General features: G+C 42.4%; 1 protein-coding gene across 5 annotated transcripts in view; it reads right to left on the bottom strand.

Annotated features, from left to right (window-relative positions):
* Positions 1–4,083: 4,083 nt before the first annotated feature.
* ZC3H12B (zinc finger CCCH-type containing 12B) overlaps positions 4,084–17,794 on the bottom strand; it is a 425,024-nt gene continuing 411,313 nt past the window's right edge. For 4 of the 5 annotated variants that reach the window (XM_077989675.1, XM_015127585.3, XM_077989676.1 and 1 more), the window contains 4 exons: positions 14,684–14,823; positions 12,729–12,963; positions 11,977–12,083; positions 7,619–10,181 (listed from right to left, as the gene is read on the bottom strand). In XM_077989675.1, the coding sequence (XP_077845801.1) occupies positions 8,761–10,181; positions 11,977–12,083; positions 12,729–12,963; positions 14,684–14,823 (1,903 nt within the window). In that variant the 3' untranslated portion in view covers positions 7,619–8,760. Of the gene's footprint in view, positions 10,182–11,976; positions 12,084–12,728; positions 12,964–14,683; positions 14,824–17,794 lie in introns of all 5 variants that reach the window. The other variant, XM_015127587.3, reaches the window with a different exon arrangement.

Raw genomic sequence — 17,794 nt, 5'->3', positions numbered from 1 at the left:
TATCAAGTTGTCAAAGGGGTCCATTAGTCCAACAGCCCAGCAGTGTTAAGATCTTTTCTGTGTATGATCCAAGCAATAGGCATGGGCAAAGCAGTCTTGTGCAGCATCAGTTTCCTTCCAACTCTCCCCTGTCCCCTCACGATGGCAAATGCTAGAAGTCTGTTGGCATCTTGGAATGTCAGAGCTGGAAGCGTTCTCAAAGAACATATAGGCAGCTGGACGCGGTGGCTCACGCCTGTAATCCCAGCACTTTGGGAGGCCGAGGCGGGCGGATCACGAGGTCAGGAGATCGAGACCATCCTGGCGAACATGGTGAAACCCTGTCTCTACTAAAAATACAAAAAAAAAAAAAAAAGTAGCCGGGTGTGGTGGCGGGCGCCTATAGTCCTAGCTACTCGGGAGGCTGAGACAGAAGAATGGCATGAACCCAGGAGGCGGAGCTTGCAGTGAGCCAAGATCGCGCCACTGTACTCCAGCCTGGGGGACAGAGCGAGACTCCGTCTCAATTAAAAAACAAAAACATGTAGGCTCCATCTAGTGAAGATTTGCAGTTGTGTACTTCAGGAGGTACTCCAGTGCCTGCTCTGTGGGGAGATAGGTGCCACAAGCTCTGGGTTCCCATCCAGCACTTCACCAGATTCTTACGTATTGGAATCATATGTAAGATTTCTTTGGAAAGATGTTTTTGTTTTTGTTTTTGTTTTTGTTTTGTTTTGAGACAGCCTCACTCTGTCGCCCAGACTAGAGTGCAATGGCACGATCTCGGCTCACTGCAATCTCTGCCTCCCGGGTTCAAGTGATTCTCCTGCCTCAGCCTCCCAAGTAGCTGGGATTACAGGTGCCCGTCACCAAGGCCGGCGAATTGTTTTTTGTATTTTTAGTAGAGATGGGGTTTTGCCATGTTGGCCAGGCTGGTCTCAAACCCTTGACCTCAGGTGATCCACCCGCCTCGGCCTCCCAAAGTGTTGGGATTACAGGCGTGAGCCACCGCACCTGGCCAGAAAGATGGGTTTTGCTGCTTAAAAAAAAAAAAAGAAGGTCTTGAAGTCACAGTTCTAGTCTACACCCCCACCCCGCTCCATTGTATGCATTGAGACAGTGGGATAGGAAAAAAAAAGGGATTTGTCTAAGGCCACAGAGCAAGTTAATAGGTCGGCATAGATCAGTGTTCTCTAGCAAATGTGAACATCACCTGGGTACTTGTTAGAAATGCAAATTATTGGACTCCACTCCTGACTCGAATCAGAAGGGGTGAGAGTGGACAGCAATCTTTGGTTTAGCAAGCCCTTGAAGTGATTCTGATGCACACTGAGGTTTCGGATGCACTGGTATACAGGAAAAAGCTCGCCAAAGACCTGGGTTCCAGACAAGCTCTACCACTTAAGAGGAGCAACCTTGGACAAATCATGCCACAGTTCTTTTCACCTGCAGGGAGATAATATTTGCCTCACATGCTTATAAGGATTGAAGCACAATAGATGGGAAAGTGTCTAAAGCATATTATGCTTTGTATGTGTGAGTGGTGTAGGTTCATGCCAGGGTTGATAAACCTTGAAATTGGGACTGAGGTCTCTATATAAATAAACCATTGTCATGCTTTCCCCTGGCCCTCAAAGACTGATCTAAAGATGAGAAGCAGACTACATGAGCTCATTTCTAGTCCAGGTCCAGAGAGTAAGAGCCAAGGGTCATTGTTGGCTGGTGTCCTTCTGGAACCTGGGAGTTCTGAGGCCAGGTTGAAGGGCTTCAGACGGCAGGGGTTGGTGGGTGGGGAGTGGAGCTGTCAGGAAGCAACCTTACTTAGCCTAGTGCCCATGGATGTTTTCTGTCTGATTAGAGATAGACTGATTAGAAAGTCTGAACTGCACACAATTTTCATTTTTGTTTTTATTTTTGGAGACAAGGTCTTGCTGTGTTGCACAGGCTTGAGTGCAATGGCACAATCATGGGCCACTGCAGCCTCCAGTTACTGGGCTTAAGCAATCCTCCCACCTCAGCCTCCTGAGTAGCTGGGACTACAGGTGTGCACCATGACACCTGGCTAATTTTTGAATTTTTTGTAGAGATGGGGGTCTTCCTATGTTGCTCAGGCTGGTCTCAAACTCCTGGCCTCAAACTCCTGGCCTTAAGTGATTTTCCTGTCTCAGTCTCCAGAGTGCTGGGATTATAGGTGTGAGCCACTGTGCCCAGCCTGAAATGCATACATTTAACTGGGAAACAAGGATAGGGGTCAAGGAAAGGGAGCATAGATTATATTATTATTCAACAACAGTAATTCAGAGAGTCCCCTCTGATAGGTAATTCATCAGTGGCAAATAACATGGTTCCCGTGCCCAAGGAACTCCCTGTTTTGTGGTAGAGACGGTGTGCCAAAGTGAGTGACAAGAGCTAAGAGGTATTGCTCAATATTCCTGCAAGGCCCACTGTGGGGAGGGACTAACAATGGCTTGACCAGGAGGTTGGACATTGCCACTGGATCTTTAAAGGCAAGAGTACTAGTCAGAACAAGGAGTAGAAGGAAGGTCAAAGTCTGGAGAGGTTGAGAAAGCATGGTTGGGGGCACAAGTGCAGGGTACAGGATAATTGGAACATGGTGATGTGAAGGATTTGGTATTACATGGGGCCCGAGGGGAGGTGGAGAGGGATATGACCAGACTAGTTCATTTTCCACCTGAGATTAGGGCAGAACAACTGGACATTTGTTGATTGTCCCTTTTTGGAATTCTAGTAGTTCTTACCACTCTACTTACCCTCATGCTGCCACTGCCCTCCAACTTAATTTCTTACTCTATTCTCTTGAGTGTGCTTCATTCTCCCACTAGAGTGCAAGTTCCCCAAGATGGACTGTTCCTCTTCTGTCTGCCTAGCTTAGTATAGGCCAGACCCCCCCATCCGGTACTCAGTAAGAACTTGATACGTGTATGCCCGAGGAATGTGACAGGAAGAGTAAGAGACAGAAGAGGAAAAAGGTGGGGAGAGACGAGCACTCTTAGTCCCATGGAGGATGATAACAAAAAAAGGATTCTCAGATTCACAAATAGCCTCTTCCAAAGGCTTGTAGGCTGGGCTCTGCTGCAACCATCATAGCTACGTCTACCTTTAGAATGAGACTGGCCTGGAGTGCGGTGGAGGGTAGGTAGGAGGCTCCAGAGAGAGAATCAACTCCACTATGATAAAGGGCTTACTGGCCTGGGAGTCATGAGGCCTGGGCTTCCAGTCCTGCCTTTGCCACTAATTCTGTTCAGTCTTGGTCAAATCTCTTCAGTGCTCTTGGAGCCTCAGTTCATGTACTATACCCTGAAGGGGTTGATGCAGCTGAGCACTCTGAGTGTGAAGTGAAGGATAGGAGGCACCTTTTGGCTCTGATATTCTGGCTGAGACAGCAGATGATGTATCTTTGGCCCTGAGGCTATTCAGGGGAGAAACTATAGGCTGCATACAAAAATTATGTCTGGGCCCTGGGCCCACCACTTGGCTCTGACTGGTGGGCAAAAGCAGGCCCAGCCCTGCCCTGCAGGGAACGCCAGTTCGATTAGCACTTGGAACTGTTAGTCTTCAAAAATTTGAGGACATATACTTACTGTGGTAAAATTCAGATGAACACATTTGGGGAAATCCCTGGCTTTATGGTTTATCCCAATATAAGTCGCAAGGACATAAATCTAATACTTTAGGAGCAAACTAGAGTATATGTATATGTATGTGTGGTATGGCTTTTGTTGTTGTTGGTTTTTGTTTGTTTTTTGTTTTTTGTTTGTTTTGTTTTTTGAGATGGAGTCTCTGTCGCCCAGGCTGGAGTGCAGTAGCACAATCTCGGCTTACTGCAACCTCCAACTCCTGGGTTCAAGCGGTTCTCCTGCCTCAGCTTCCCGAGTAGCTGGGATTACAGGTGCGTGCCACCACACCCGGCTAATTTTTGTATTTTTAGTAGAGACAGGGTTTCGCCATGTTGGCCAGGCTGGTCTAGAACTCCTGACCTCAGGTGATCCTCCTGCTTTGCCTCCCAAAGTGCTGAGATTACAGGTATGAGACACCACGCCCGGCCCATTGTTGTTGGTATTCTTAAATAAACAGAGCCATGAGTGGTCAGTAGACAAATAGTTTATGCAGTAAATAACTGGTTACAGTTCATTGTTGTCAGCGATACAGCATTTTCCATCACAATGATAGGTGAAACAAATTAAAACCTCATGAAGTAGTCATAGCACATTCATGCTAGTGAGAGCATATTACAAAGCAATGCACGTGCATTATAGGGGCAGACAAAACTGGGGAAGGGCTATATTTTCACTCACCTCTGGTTAACTTTGTGTATTTTGTCATTGAGACTTACATTATATTTGGGTCAAACAAAAAACCCAAAGAGGTTTTATAAAAGTTTACAACCAATAAACAGTATTGTTTAATCCCACAAATGGATAAAGCAAACTACTATAGCTCAACAATACACAAACCAGGACTAAAAATAGTCAATCTATGTATATAGCTAGCTACCATACAATAGATATTGAATATGCTGTCTTTACAAAGGCATTGACTATTTTAGACAAGCAGGTTCCAGAAATACACTTGTTTGTTTCCAATGAGAACTAACTATAGTGCCATTTCAGTTGAAGACTACGCACTCCTCAGTGTCAGACCTGAGGATAAACAAACTAGGGGAAGGCAGAGGAGGGTTAGGAGGGAGACCTGAGCGGACTCGACAGCTCAGCATTACTTTCTCTGTGCAGATCCAGACCTGGTTCACAAAGTAGAACAAAGTGTATTGAAATTTTTGGCCCTCAAAAAGGGCATTTGTACAAAGTCCCATACTTACAGCACAGATAGAATGGTAACTGAGTGCCTCTCAAAATGAATTCTTCTATGTTAGAAGAAAACTCAGGGCCAAAGGTTAATGGAAATCAGTGTTTGAATTACTGTATAAAGATAATTTATTCCAAAATAGAAAAAAATGAATTTTAGAGAAGTATTCTCCTGGAAACTAGCAGGAGGTGGGCAGAGAGACAGAGAGAGAGAGAGAGAGAGGGAGAGAGAATCATGCTATGTGCTTTATTACTTAGAAGAAGAAAAGTTTCGTAGACCATTTCCGTAAGGCATCTGTCATTCTCCCTTCCATACCTGGCACCTTAAGAGAGAGTGCAATGGCTCGATATTACCTTTGAAAAGGCTTCTTTTCCTTTGAGTTGTCTTACAGAAAGGGTGCCCTGGATTGACCATGCCACTCCGGGGTCACACTTCTCCTTTAGATCAAAATGAAAACAACAAAATCACAAAAAGAAGAAAAAAAATCAGAAAAGCTACAAAATTGAAGGCCTCAACAGGCACAGACTTGCTATGAGGTCAGAAAATCAGTGAAATAATTAAAATTACAAAGCACCTCTTGCAAAACACACTGTTTCTTGAAAACCACACAAAACGCTTTGTAGTAACCCCTGCTGAGCGCTTATAGGTAAGTATCCTGAAGGACACATGCTTAGCCCCATGAAGGAAGCTTGATTTTATTATCAAGGCAGCCGAGGGGGTCCCAATGCTTCTTTGTTACTTGCTGTTTTATAATTACAGACAAAATGGAAAGTCAAGAAGTGCCTAGACCTCAATATAAAGAAAATGTTTCTCTAATAACTAAGAACCATGCTGTATTTATGTATTCATATTTGTATAACTCCATTTATAGATTCTTGCAGATGAGTCACTAACACTGACACTTTTTACACAAAATCCCTTTTTCAAGGACATATTAAATTTAATAGGCTAAAGAGAACTTATGCAATATAATGCTTGAAATTGTACACGTGATAACTGTGCACTGGTAATAAAGAGGCCTTGAAAAATTGTTTTTGTCTATAAATTACTACTGCCCTTTAGAAATAAAAGCTCCCTCACAACCCCTGAGCTACTTCCCTGTGACACACAGTGCCACAAACCTCATGGTGAAAATTCAGTGCCAAACCTAGCTTAAGATGAGTTTTGTACATTTGTTTCTATACAATCAGGAAAAAAAGAGATACAATTTGTATCAACAAAAGGTCATTTCTGGTTATTTGAGGCATTGCTCCTAGCCGCTTTTGGTTCATACCAAAAAGAAGAATGAGAGGAGGATGACAATCATTTTTAGTAAATCAGAAATACATATGCTGCCTTAAAAGAATTTTCTGTATTGGGAGGAGCTTACACGTTTTCTGAGTACTAAATATGAACATGTTCAAGACGAATTATAGGTGACAAGATTAATCTTGTGCTTCCCTGTAAATTGTACAGCTCGTGGATACTGTGGTGCCATTGATGATTTTGGTAGGAAGATGAACTAACTGGCACATAGGCAGTAGCATCATCTGAGATTGTCAAATACCCTGATTTAGACACAGGTCCAATTTAGAAAGTCCAAGAAGTTGAAGGTATGAAATGGTGTTTGTGTGAAATAGCAAGCACTGCAGTGGCAACTGTCACTCTGTGGACCTACCTGATAGAAAATACTTTTACTCTTTTTCAATATGCTGGGGTATACGAAGATCAGAGGATAGGAGATAGAATGTAAAGCTGTGGTTAACTGAAGTGAAACATTGGTTAAGATGCAGTATTGATCAACTTGGACAGAGACAGAAAGCCAGAAAGCAGCATGCAAGCCATTATCAAACCACCAGAAACAACCCTGACTACAGCCTCACATTCAGAGTGTTTCACAGTAAGAAACATTTATAGGCAGTGTCACACCTTCTCATGAAGAAACAAAAGGCCAAGGCCCGGCCTTCTCAACTTTCATGAAAAAACGATCATAGAAGTTAGCAAGTTCCAGCTCAGGAAATAGTGAGCTGGTCATGGTTCGAAATATTGAAATATACAGTGGATTCAAAAAGGGAATTCATTTAGTGCAGCTTAAAAAAAACAATAAACACCTCTTCTAGAGGCATTTAGCTATGAAGTTTTCCACCCTGAGCAAGATACAAGTTGCACAAATGGTGTCGCCCAAACTGAAAGTCCTGCCTTCTAGTAACTCATCTAACAATTATTTAACAGCAAGTGCACTCTCTTTGCGTGGATTTAAAGTGCATAACTGAGCCAGCTATTAGTAAAGATGCAGTATCCCCTTTTGGAAACTTCCTTTTTCCACATAGAAAATCCCCTGGTTTTGTTTCCTAGAGAAATTCTGTTCCACCAATGATTGACCTTATTACCCAAAGGGTGGACAGGAAGAGAAAGTGGATACATGGCTGTGCACTGTCCTCCATTACATTTCATCCAGTGATGTTGAATACTGCATAGGTTGGAAGTCCAAAGAGCATCCAATAGTCCCTCCTTGAGTGGAGCTTTTTTATTCACCATTTAATGCCACATGTGTTTGGCCATCTCTCCTGGGATAAGGGAAGTGGATTGTGGTAGTAAGTCCCCTGGTCCTTGTCAAACTCTTCTGAGCTTGTGTAGCACACACATACTATGCTTGGAACTTGAGCTTAACCATCAGTTCCTCTGCAGAAGACTGCAACCTGATCCCTGATTTGCTAAGGTGAAGAGACTTGGAAGCTAAGAACTGTTAATAAATGTTGGCAGGTAAAATGTGCAAAGGAAACAGAGCTGCTTTGCTCTGGTGCCTAAGAAAACAATGTTCAAATATTGCCATATAATTTTCACTCTCATAACTAGTTGAAACTATGAAATGTGACTTAAAATCATCAAGTCAGATTAGTGACCTATACAGCTATAGACGAAGGACTGTGTAGAGCCTACCCTCTCATTATCACTATATAAAAGGTTATACAGAGATACACACACATCTCAAACCAAATATATATATTCATACATGCAATATAATTGCTAATAATAGATTTAAAATATAGTTCTAGAAGCTTCAATGTGACCCTATAGCTTCGTTAATAAAGATTGAATGATCAGATATCCATGCAATAAAGTATGCATTTACTTTTAAATAGTTTTAAATATTTCTATTAGAAAAAACCTAAAAGGTTAATTCAACATATGATCTGATCCTGATGCTTTTGCTCTCTAAATTGGATATATCATCCATACTTTGTAATATAGAATATGTGACTATGAAAACTCTGGTAGGCTGGGCGCGGTGGCTCACACCTCTAATCCCAGCACTTTAGGAGGCCGAGGCGGGTGGATCACTTGAGGCCAGGAGTTTGAGACCAGCCTGGCCGACATGGTGAAACCCCGTCTCTACTAAAAATACAAAAATTAGCCGGGCATGGTGGTGCACGCCTGTAATCCCAGCTACCTGGGAGGCTGAGGTCATAGAATCGCTTGAACCCTGGAGGCGGAGGTTGCAGTGAGCAGAGATAGTGCCACTCCAGCCTGTGTAACAGAGTAAGACTTTGTCTCAAAAAAAAAAAAACAAAAAAAACAAAAAAAAACAAAAAAAAAGGAAAACTCTGGTAATGGAATCCTCTGGGGTTTCTTATGTCTAGACCTCTCCCCCTGGGTTTTGTCCTCCATTACCTGCATGGTGCAGTGCAAAGGGGCATAGGACTTGGATTTAGAGGACTTGGGTGTGTGTCTTGACTTAGTCATTTGCTAGCAGTGTGACCCTGGCTAGCCACTTAATTTCACTGAGCTTCACCTTCCTTCTCTATAAAAGAGGATGTTAGTAAGACGTACCTCACAGGGTTGTTATGCGCTTAAATGATATAAACACTCTGTAACTTGTAAAGCGCAACACAAATTATTAGTTACTATAATTATTGTGTTAGTGTATTGTTAGTATTAATATTCATATTTGTATAAAGAAATAAGTACTATGTCATATCAACGTGCAGCCCTAAGCTTAGCAACAATCAAGGCTGCCAGTTGCTGGGCATCTGCTGTGTGGGGATTCTTCTCCATCACCGCAAGGACGATGTTAGAAGGGAAAATATTGCAGAGGTTCTTGTAGGTCTGATACTGGTGCTCTGGGATCATATGCTCCCTGGAATCATTGCACATTCCAACCCAAGGATTCCTCCAAAGCTGCTCCATCTTTTCAGGCACGCTCCGTACCATGACTGGCTCATAACATGGTTGCATGAGGCTGTTACTCAAGGGATAGGAGTGGTAGCCATAGGAGTCAGTTGCACAGGGCAGCGGGTCCCAGCTGGCATGCTGTTCCCGGCACAGGGGAGGTCGTCTTTGCCTCACGGGGTTGCTCTCATAGAGGCGGGAGTCAGAAATGCTATCCATCCGAGTCATCACCAGGGCACGGCCTGGCTGGGGGGTTGCCCCAGGATGGATATTGGGAGGCATGGGGTAGTCTGCAGGACAGCTGGAACGTGTTCCAGTTGCTGGGTGCTGGGCATGCAGAGCTACGTGGGGGACTGACTGTTTGTGGGGGCCTTGCTTAGAATCCTCTGGGCCATAGCTCTGCACTCGTGTTAAGGCTTCATGGTAACCATGAGGAAAAGGCTGAAGTCGGTTCTGGGATGCTGAGCGGTGCAGCTTCAAATTGCCTTCAGGATGGGTATCAGCTACAGCCAAATACACGTTGTTGTAAGAGGAATAGTTGTCATTCCTGGTATGGCTCACACGGCTGTCAGGACAGAGATTAGGATTCCGGGCATACACCCCCCGGTCTACTTCAGCCATGTAATACTCTCGATTATGCATGCTGTTGATGTTCAGTTTGGAGAAGTCACCTAACATTGAATAGTAGCCATGGTCCCCCATGGATTCAAACTTTGGGTATTGCTCAGCATAGCTAATAGGGGTCCCATGGCTGTTGGTAACCAGGATGGGAGGATACTGCATGCTGGCCATATGCTCCAAAGAGGCCTTCTGGTGGGGGAAATGGGAGGATCCTGGCACTGGGCTGCTGGCCGAACGGGTGTTGAGTGCACCCACTGCATGGCTTTTTGGGGGTGGGATTGTGGGAACACTTAGGGCAGTCACAAGCGAGGGGACAGAACTAGCCTCAGGCTTACGGGCAATGGACAGCCATTCCTCAGGCTCCACAGCCACAGACCGGATGCTGGGATCTGATTGGCGCTTGGGGGCCACACGTTTGACCTCTGAGGTTATCTCACCTTTGGCACTAGACATCCCTGTGCCACACTTGGCCAGGGTGCCTTCACTCATAGTTTTCACTGTGGACAGTTTGGCACTGATGCGGAGCTCATCAGCCACCGAACGCTGGGGTTGGTTGGCCCGCTCCGGATGGTAGTATTTGCACTTGTGGCCGTAGGTGCATTTTTTGCCTGAAAAATAATGCCTTGGGGTAAGACTCTCTCTCAGTGATGGAACCCTCCGTGCCAGAAACCGTTGTAACAATCTGGTCACTCAGGTTAGGGTTTTACTGTTTGGGGTAAAGGCAGAAAATTAACTGTCCACAAAGATGAGAGACAGACAACACCAAGGCGGCATCACACACTGTGATGGGAGAGAGAAAGTGGAAAGCTATGGAGAAAATTGCAGCATAAAAGCTAATAGCTGGCTGGATGCAGTGGTTCCTGTCCGTAGTCCTAGCAATTTGGGAGGCTGTGGTGGGTGGATCACTTTAGCCCAGGAGTTCAAGACCAACTTGGGCAACATTGTGAAACCCCATCTGTAAAGAAAAATATAAACAAAATTAGCTGGGCATGGTGGTGCAGGTCTGTAGTCCCAGCTACTCAGGAGGCTGCGGTGGGAGAATTCTTGAGCCTGGAAGGTCAAGGCTGCAGTGAGCCATGATCATGCCACTGCTCTCCAGCCCAGGTGACAGAGCAAGACCCTGTCTCAGAAAAAAAAAAAAAAAAAAGCTAAAGCTGAGCAGTTGAGCAGTTTTAAGTTTTCGATAATGTACAACTTTGCCTAGGCATAATTTGCATGCTGAAGCAGCATAGAGTAACAGAAAGCAGCACAGTGCAGTGCAAAGAGCACAGGTTTGGAGTCCAGTCAGATCTGAATTTCAATTCCAGCTACGTCCCTTACTAGCTGTGTGACCTTGGTAAGTGACTTCATTTTGTGAGCCTCATTTTCCTCTTCTGTAAACAAAGTTCATCATCATGCCTATATTATAGGGTCATTGTAAAGATTAAATGAGATAATGAATATGAAGGTACTCTGTGACTTAAATGTTAATTGAGGACAAAAACCAAAACAACCCACAAAACAAATGATCATCCAAAAAAACAGACATTCAAAGTAGCCTCAGATCAAGCAGCCCTGTCACAATGTCAGGCGCACAAACCTTGTATCAGAGGGACTGGGATAAGAGCATGAAAACACTCTAGAAAAGTATATTTATTAAAAAAAGAAAAAAAAAAAGAAAACTGGAAAGGGGCTGGGTGCGTCATGCCTGTAATCTCAGCACTTTCAGAGGCCGAGGTGGATGGATCACTTGAAGTCAGGAGTTTGAGACCAGCTTGGCCAACATGGTGAAACCCCCGTCTCTACTAAAAATATAAAAATTAGCTGGGCTTGGCATCGTGCACCTGTAATCCCAGCTACTGGGGAGGCTGAGGCAGGAGAATCGCTTTAACCTGGGAGGCGGAGGTTGCAGTGAGCCAAGACTGCACCACTGCACTGCAGCCTAGGTGACAGAGCGAGACTGTCTCAAAACAAACAAACAAACAAAAAAACTGGAAAGGACAGATCTAAAGGAAAGGTTAGTATTAATTGACAGAGGGTGCAGTCACCTGCCTGAGACACAGGTTCATCTGGGGGCCAAACTCAGTTCAGTATTGCCCTTTCTGCTTCCACAGGCCATATAGGTTTCTTCATTTCTCTGCTCCCAGCAACATAGTTCAGGACTTAGGCAGCTAGAGCACATGTGCTATTGTCACAAGTGACAACTGATCTTCCCTTCAATTCTAGCTACCTTTTCCTCATTCAGTTTCTAAAATTTTTCTTTAAATACCTAACGGTGTACATGAAGACACAAACTTTAACTCAAAGACAGTGGACAAGCCAAGATTTCCCATTTGAAAGGGAAACCTGGAAGAGAAAAGTATTCACAGAAGAATCCTTATGTTTCTGGTGGTACAGAACTCAGTTTTGTACATAGGTACTCACCGTAAGGACATGGTTGCTTCTTATGCTCAGGAACAATGGGTCTCTTTCTTAAGAAATTTTCAAGGCTTGGGCCATGGCGTCCTAATGGATCATCTGGAGGCATAAATCTGAAAGCAAGTAAGCAAGAGGTGACTGTCTTCCTTTTTGTCCCCTACTCCTTACTAGGAGTTCAGATTTTCATTACCTCTTGCCTGTACCGTTGTCACAGCCTTCTAATTGCCCTTCGTGCCTCAAGTCTATCCTCTGCTAATCTAGCAGTTCTTCCCTTTGTTGCCACTTTATCACATAGAAAGGATGATTTTCCCTGTTCATCATTCTTCCATCAACTACATGTTCGAGCCATACTGGCATGTCTGCTGGTTCCACCAACATGCTACCCACTTTCACACCTTCATAACTTTATTCATGATGTCCCCCTCACCTCTCATGCCTAGCAGCCCCCTTTCCTCCATCTGTAAACTTGATCTGAAATGTCATCTCCTCTGGGATGCCTTTTTCTATTACTTCACATAGACAAAGCAATTTTAAAACTTTTAACTGTAGCTCTTACAACAAAACACTGTGGTTGTCTCTTTCACTCCTCTACTACACTTTGAGTCCCTTAAGGGTGAGTCCTCTTCCTTATTCATCCTTTTATGTCTGTGGCAACTAGCAAAATGTATGATACACAGTAAGTGTTTGGTAAATGTTTATTAAAGTAAAATCTATTCCTACTGATAACTTGAATATAGGCCTACTGGAAAGAAACGCACTTGTCATTCACAAAAGAATACATCAGCAACCGCTCCTCTATAAACTTCTTCCATTCTGGCTTTTCAACTTGAAGGTCTCGGTAGTTATCATTGGACACAATGATGCCATCAGAATCAAAAGCCAGTTTGACTATGAACCGGTCATCATAGCAGACAACCCTCCTGCCTTGGACTCTTCGGGATGGTGTGAAGACGAGAATCTTTTCCTTCTCCAGTTTTCGTAGAATATCTTGATCTGTCAAAATATGATTATATGCCACAGAGCAGAAATCATCTTTGGAAATTAACAGTATTACCCCAATATTAAAAATGCAAAAGTTGGTACTGGATGAAGATATTATTTACCCTTAGAGGGAAAGTAGGCCCTGTTCCTGGCTATGATATCAATCTGGATTATGACCTTAGGCAAGTCATCTTCCCCTTTGGACTTCAGTCTTCTTTTTGATAAAATGAAGGAACTGGATTCAATGACATCTAAGTTTTAAAAACTACATGGAGAGTGAGAGTGACACTGATATCTTAGCATTCTTGATGCTTGTTTTGCCCTTTGGCCAAAGCACCAGCTTTTTGGTTGTTGATTTCTAACAGGGAAGTACTGAGGATGTGTCTGCCAGGAGGAAACTAAAGCATCTCTCCTAGGGACTTACATTTTTGGCTTCTGCCTGAGGGAAGGCCAAAACTAGGGTGAAACATCAAGATATAGCAACTGAGTGCTGATCCCCTTTCCTTTTGGTCTATTAGTTGCTGAGGCAAGAAAGCTTGCTGGCTGGGCTCGAGCAGGGCTAGGATCTATTCTCAGATGGAGGCTCAAGAGCCTGTTCAGCAGATGGCAAATAGCTTCACACACAGCTCAGACAGTCATTCATGGGACTTTCTCATTAGGCACATCAGGCAACAGCTGATGCTCAGAAGACTATTGTAAATGAATGTAGAGACCCCTCTGCCATTAGGATTGCATCATGACTTTTGAAAACCTTAGGCATTTTTGCTTTCCTGGACCTCTTCCTCCATAAGAAATGTTAAATATTGGCTGGCCATGGTGGCTCATGCCTGTAATCCTAGCACTTTGGGAGGTTGAGGTGGGCAGATAGCTTGAGCCCAGGAGTTCAAGACCAGCTTGGGCAACATGGCAAAACTCAATCTCTACTAAAAATACAAAAATTAGCCAGGCATGGTGGTACACACCTGTAGTCCCAGCTACTCAGGAGGCTGAGGTGGGAGAAAAACCTGAGCCCAGGGAGGTAGAGGCTGCAGTGAGCCATGATCACACCATGGCATTCTAGCCTAGGTGACAGAGTGAGACCCTGTCTCAAACAAATATAAATATTAAAAATTTCATTTTCAATTGCTTTGGTATAAAGCCAAGGATAACCCAGCTAGATACATCATTTTACATGCATTGCTATTATATTCAATTTTTTCTTCTGATGTGAGAAGAAAGTAAAATTAAGACATTTCCATGGGACCTTAACAATATCATTCGCCCTAGGTGCCAGACCTACTGTGTCTCATGGATAAGTTGGCTCTGACTGCTGTGGGACTTTTCTCTCTCTCTCTTTTATTCCCTAATTTGCAAACCCCACAATCACTTCTTTGGTACAGAATGAGATCCATTGTCCACCATGGTGTTTTTACTCTCTTGAAAACTTAGTCATGCTCATAACCAGATTCATCTCCTTTTAGTCTGAAGTCTATGGTCAAATAGAAAAGCACTCCTTTTTTAAAAAAACTATGTGCTTTATCTTTTGCTGAATTGAAGTTTTCTTTATTTAACTGTCAGATGCTACAAAATAATGATGGCTTTCTTTGAATCTTTTTTCAAATATACACTTAATACAAATACTTTAAATATACTTAACAACTTTGAAAAATAAATATCTAAATTGGGACCATCCCGAAACTATCTTTCCAGATTTGCCTCTAGATGAGAAGAAATACCTTATTTGACATAGTACCTGTAATTGGTGCATCAGGGCGGGATTGCTCCTTTCTCCACGCAGGCACAAATACAGTAATATCTTTATGGCCTTTATCTAGAAACCAATCCACCGCAAGTTGTATTCCTCTGCAGGAGAATTCTTCTTTATTCCCATGGCTTTAGGAAGATACAGAATAAGAGGAGAGAAGATTGATAATAGATAGCAAAGAAATACCTAAAGCAGGATTTTTCTTAGTGTCAAGGTATTAATAATAGACATTTACATTCTTTTCTTTCTTTCTCTCTTTCTTTCTTCCTTTCGCTTCTTTTCTTTTCTTTCTTTTTTTCTTTTTTTTTTTTTGTCTCACTTTGTCACCTAGGCTGGAGTGCAGTGGCACGATCTCAGCTCACTGCAACCTCCGCCTCCCAGGTTCAAGTGGTTCTCCTGCTTCCACCTCCTGAGTAGCTGGAACTACAGGTGCGTACCACCATGCCCAGCTAATTTTTGTATTTTTAGTAGAGACAGGGTTTTGCCATTTTGGCCAGGCTTGTCTCGAACTCCTGACCTCAGGTGATCCGCATGCCTTGGCCTCCCAAAGTGCTAGAATTACAGGCATGAGCCACTGTGGCCAGCGATGACATTTACTTTCTTGATAATGCCAAGTAACATGCTTTTTAAAGAGCAAATCAAGTTATTTTTATTTAATTGTTACAAATTTGCCATTAGTATTACAAACTTCATTCAAGGCCACAGATGGTTAGTAACAACTCCCAATTTATTGCAGCCCTGATGGCTATCTCCTATCACTAGTTCCATTTTCTCTCTTCTCTTTCTGTTTCTCCTACCACTTTCTTTTCAAAGATTGCGATATTCACAAAAAATGAAAAAAGTAAAGGTATTACTAGAGGTTTAAAGTTTATATAGAGTATTAATTCGGGATAAGTCCTAAGCACATATATATTAAGCTTCAAAAATAACATCGACAGCAAAAAAGATATGCACATAAATGCTCACTGAAAATTCTTATTACATATATCCATTTAATATAATGCACCAACAAAAATCATATTCATGAAAATTTTAAGATGTAGGAAATGCTCGTAATTCTGAAAGAGAAAAGAAAAAATACAGACTATATATAATGTAACACCAATTTTGTAGAAGAAAACCTATGTATAAGCTTAGAAAAAATACGAGAAATAAGTACATCAAAATATTAATAAATATTGTTGTTCTGTGTGAGAGGATTATAAGTGATCTATTTTCTTCCTCTAATTCCAAAATATCCTTAAAAAATCAACTATTTCTGGCCGGGTGCAGCGGCTCAGGCCTATAATCCCAGCAGGTTGGGAGGCCAAGGTGGGAGAATTTGCGACCAGCCTCGGCAACATAGCGAGACCCCATCTTTATTAAAAAGAAAAAAAAATTCAAGTATTCTTTCTATAATCAGAACATGATATAAAGGAGAAGAAACTGTCAGAATTACTTATAGGAATAAACATTGTGAAAACTTAAAAAGCCAAACAGAATTCATTTAACTAGAATTTGGAAGAGGGAAAATTTGCAGATAAATTGGGAAAAGGTGCACTAGATTTGTGCCTTGTTTGGCTGTGAAAATTATGATCTCTTAGCGTGGTATCTAGTGCTCTGACATATACATAAACCACACTAAATTATAGTTAATTAAACAGCTTGGATGGGAACAAATGGGCATACGTGTACCAATTCTACTACAATCAAGTGGCTATTGTCTGTTAAGACTGATCAGAAGGAAATAATTGTTTTGTTAGAAGGCTAATTAAGACAATGTGATGGGGCTTCTCGCTTTTGATTCCTCACCTTCTCACTGGCACTAGCTCACTCAGCTACAACAAAAATGAACTCCAACATATTGTTCCCTTTCGATGAATTCATATATAATATCAGGGGCTTCATCAATTCTTGTACTGCAAGACTTCCCACTGTCTTATCACTCTTGAGGCAAATTGCAAAAATTTATTAAATGTTTTTATTAACATTTCCAAGCATATGCTAATCATGTTTAAAGCTCTCCAGTGAGTACCATAAAGCAATTATACTCTCAACTGAAAGTTGAAAGCACTTAAGAAACAAAAGGAAAATATATTTAGTTGTCAATATACTCCAAGGTAGCCTTAGAGATAACTACCACTAACTCCTAAAAAGTTGAACAATGGGGAAATTATGCAAGAATTATGCTTAAATGGTTAATATTGGATGAACTGTGGAAGAGAAGTTGTTCAGCTGTGAATTTTCCCACTGCTACAGTGCTGGTAAGTATAAAGAATAACAGAACTTGGGAAAATTATCAGAATTGCCATTAGAGGGGATTTGAAGGAAGGGGATGGAATTTCCTCGGCTCTGCAGTACTATGATCTTCTCCCAAGTGGTCTAAGTCCGGAAATAAATATGAAAGTAAAATTTGCTGTTAGATACTGCAACTTTATATTTTATTTATTTATTTATTTATTTATTTATTTATTTATTGAGACAGAGTCTTGCTTTGTCACCCAGGCTGGAGTGCAGTGGCACCATCTCGGCTCACTGCAACCTCTGCCTCCCGGGTTCAAGAGATTCTCCTACCTCAGCCTCCCAAGTAGCTGGGATTACAAACACAAGCCAACACGCCCAGTTAATTTTTGTATTTTTAGTAGAGACGGGGTTTCACCAAGTTGCCAAAGCTGATCGTGAACTCCTGACCTTGTGATCCGCCCACCTCAGCCTCCCAAAGTGCTGGGATTACACGCGTGAGCCACCACGCCCAGCCAATTTTATATTTTATACTGCCAAATTCTGTGTTTAAAAATTTTTTTTCAGCCTTGGCAACATAGTGAGACCCTGCCTCTACAAAAAATTAGCTGAGTATAGTGATGCACTCCTGTAGTCCTAGCTACTCGGGAGGCTGAGGCAGGAAGATCACTTGAGCCCAGGAATTTGAGGTTACAGTGAGCTATGATCATGCCCCTGCACTCCAGCCTGGGTGACAGAACAAGGCCCTGTCTCTCTCTCTCTCTCTCTCTCTCTCTCTATATATATATATATCTATATATATATCTATATATATAATCATTAAATATATTTATATATATAAATATATATATAAATATATAAATATATATATAAATATAT

Source organism: Macaca mulatta, chromosome X (assembly GCF_049350105.2).
Source record: "Macaca mulatta isolate MMU2019108-1 chromosome X, T2T-MMU8v2.0, whole genome shotgun sequence".
Taxonomy (NCBI): Eukaryota; Metazoa; Chordata; class Mammalia; order Primates; family Cercopithecidae; genus Macaca; species Macaca mulatta.
The sequence above is the reverse complement of the archived record's forward strand: the minus strand, read 5'-3'. Positions and strand labels throughout refer to the sequence as shown.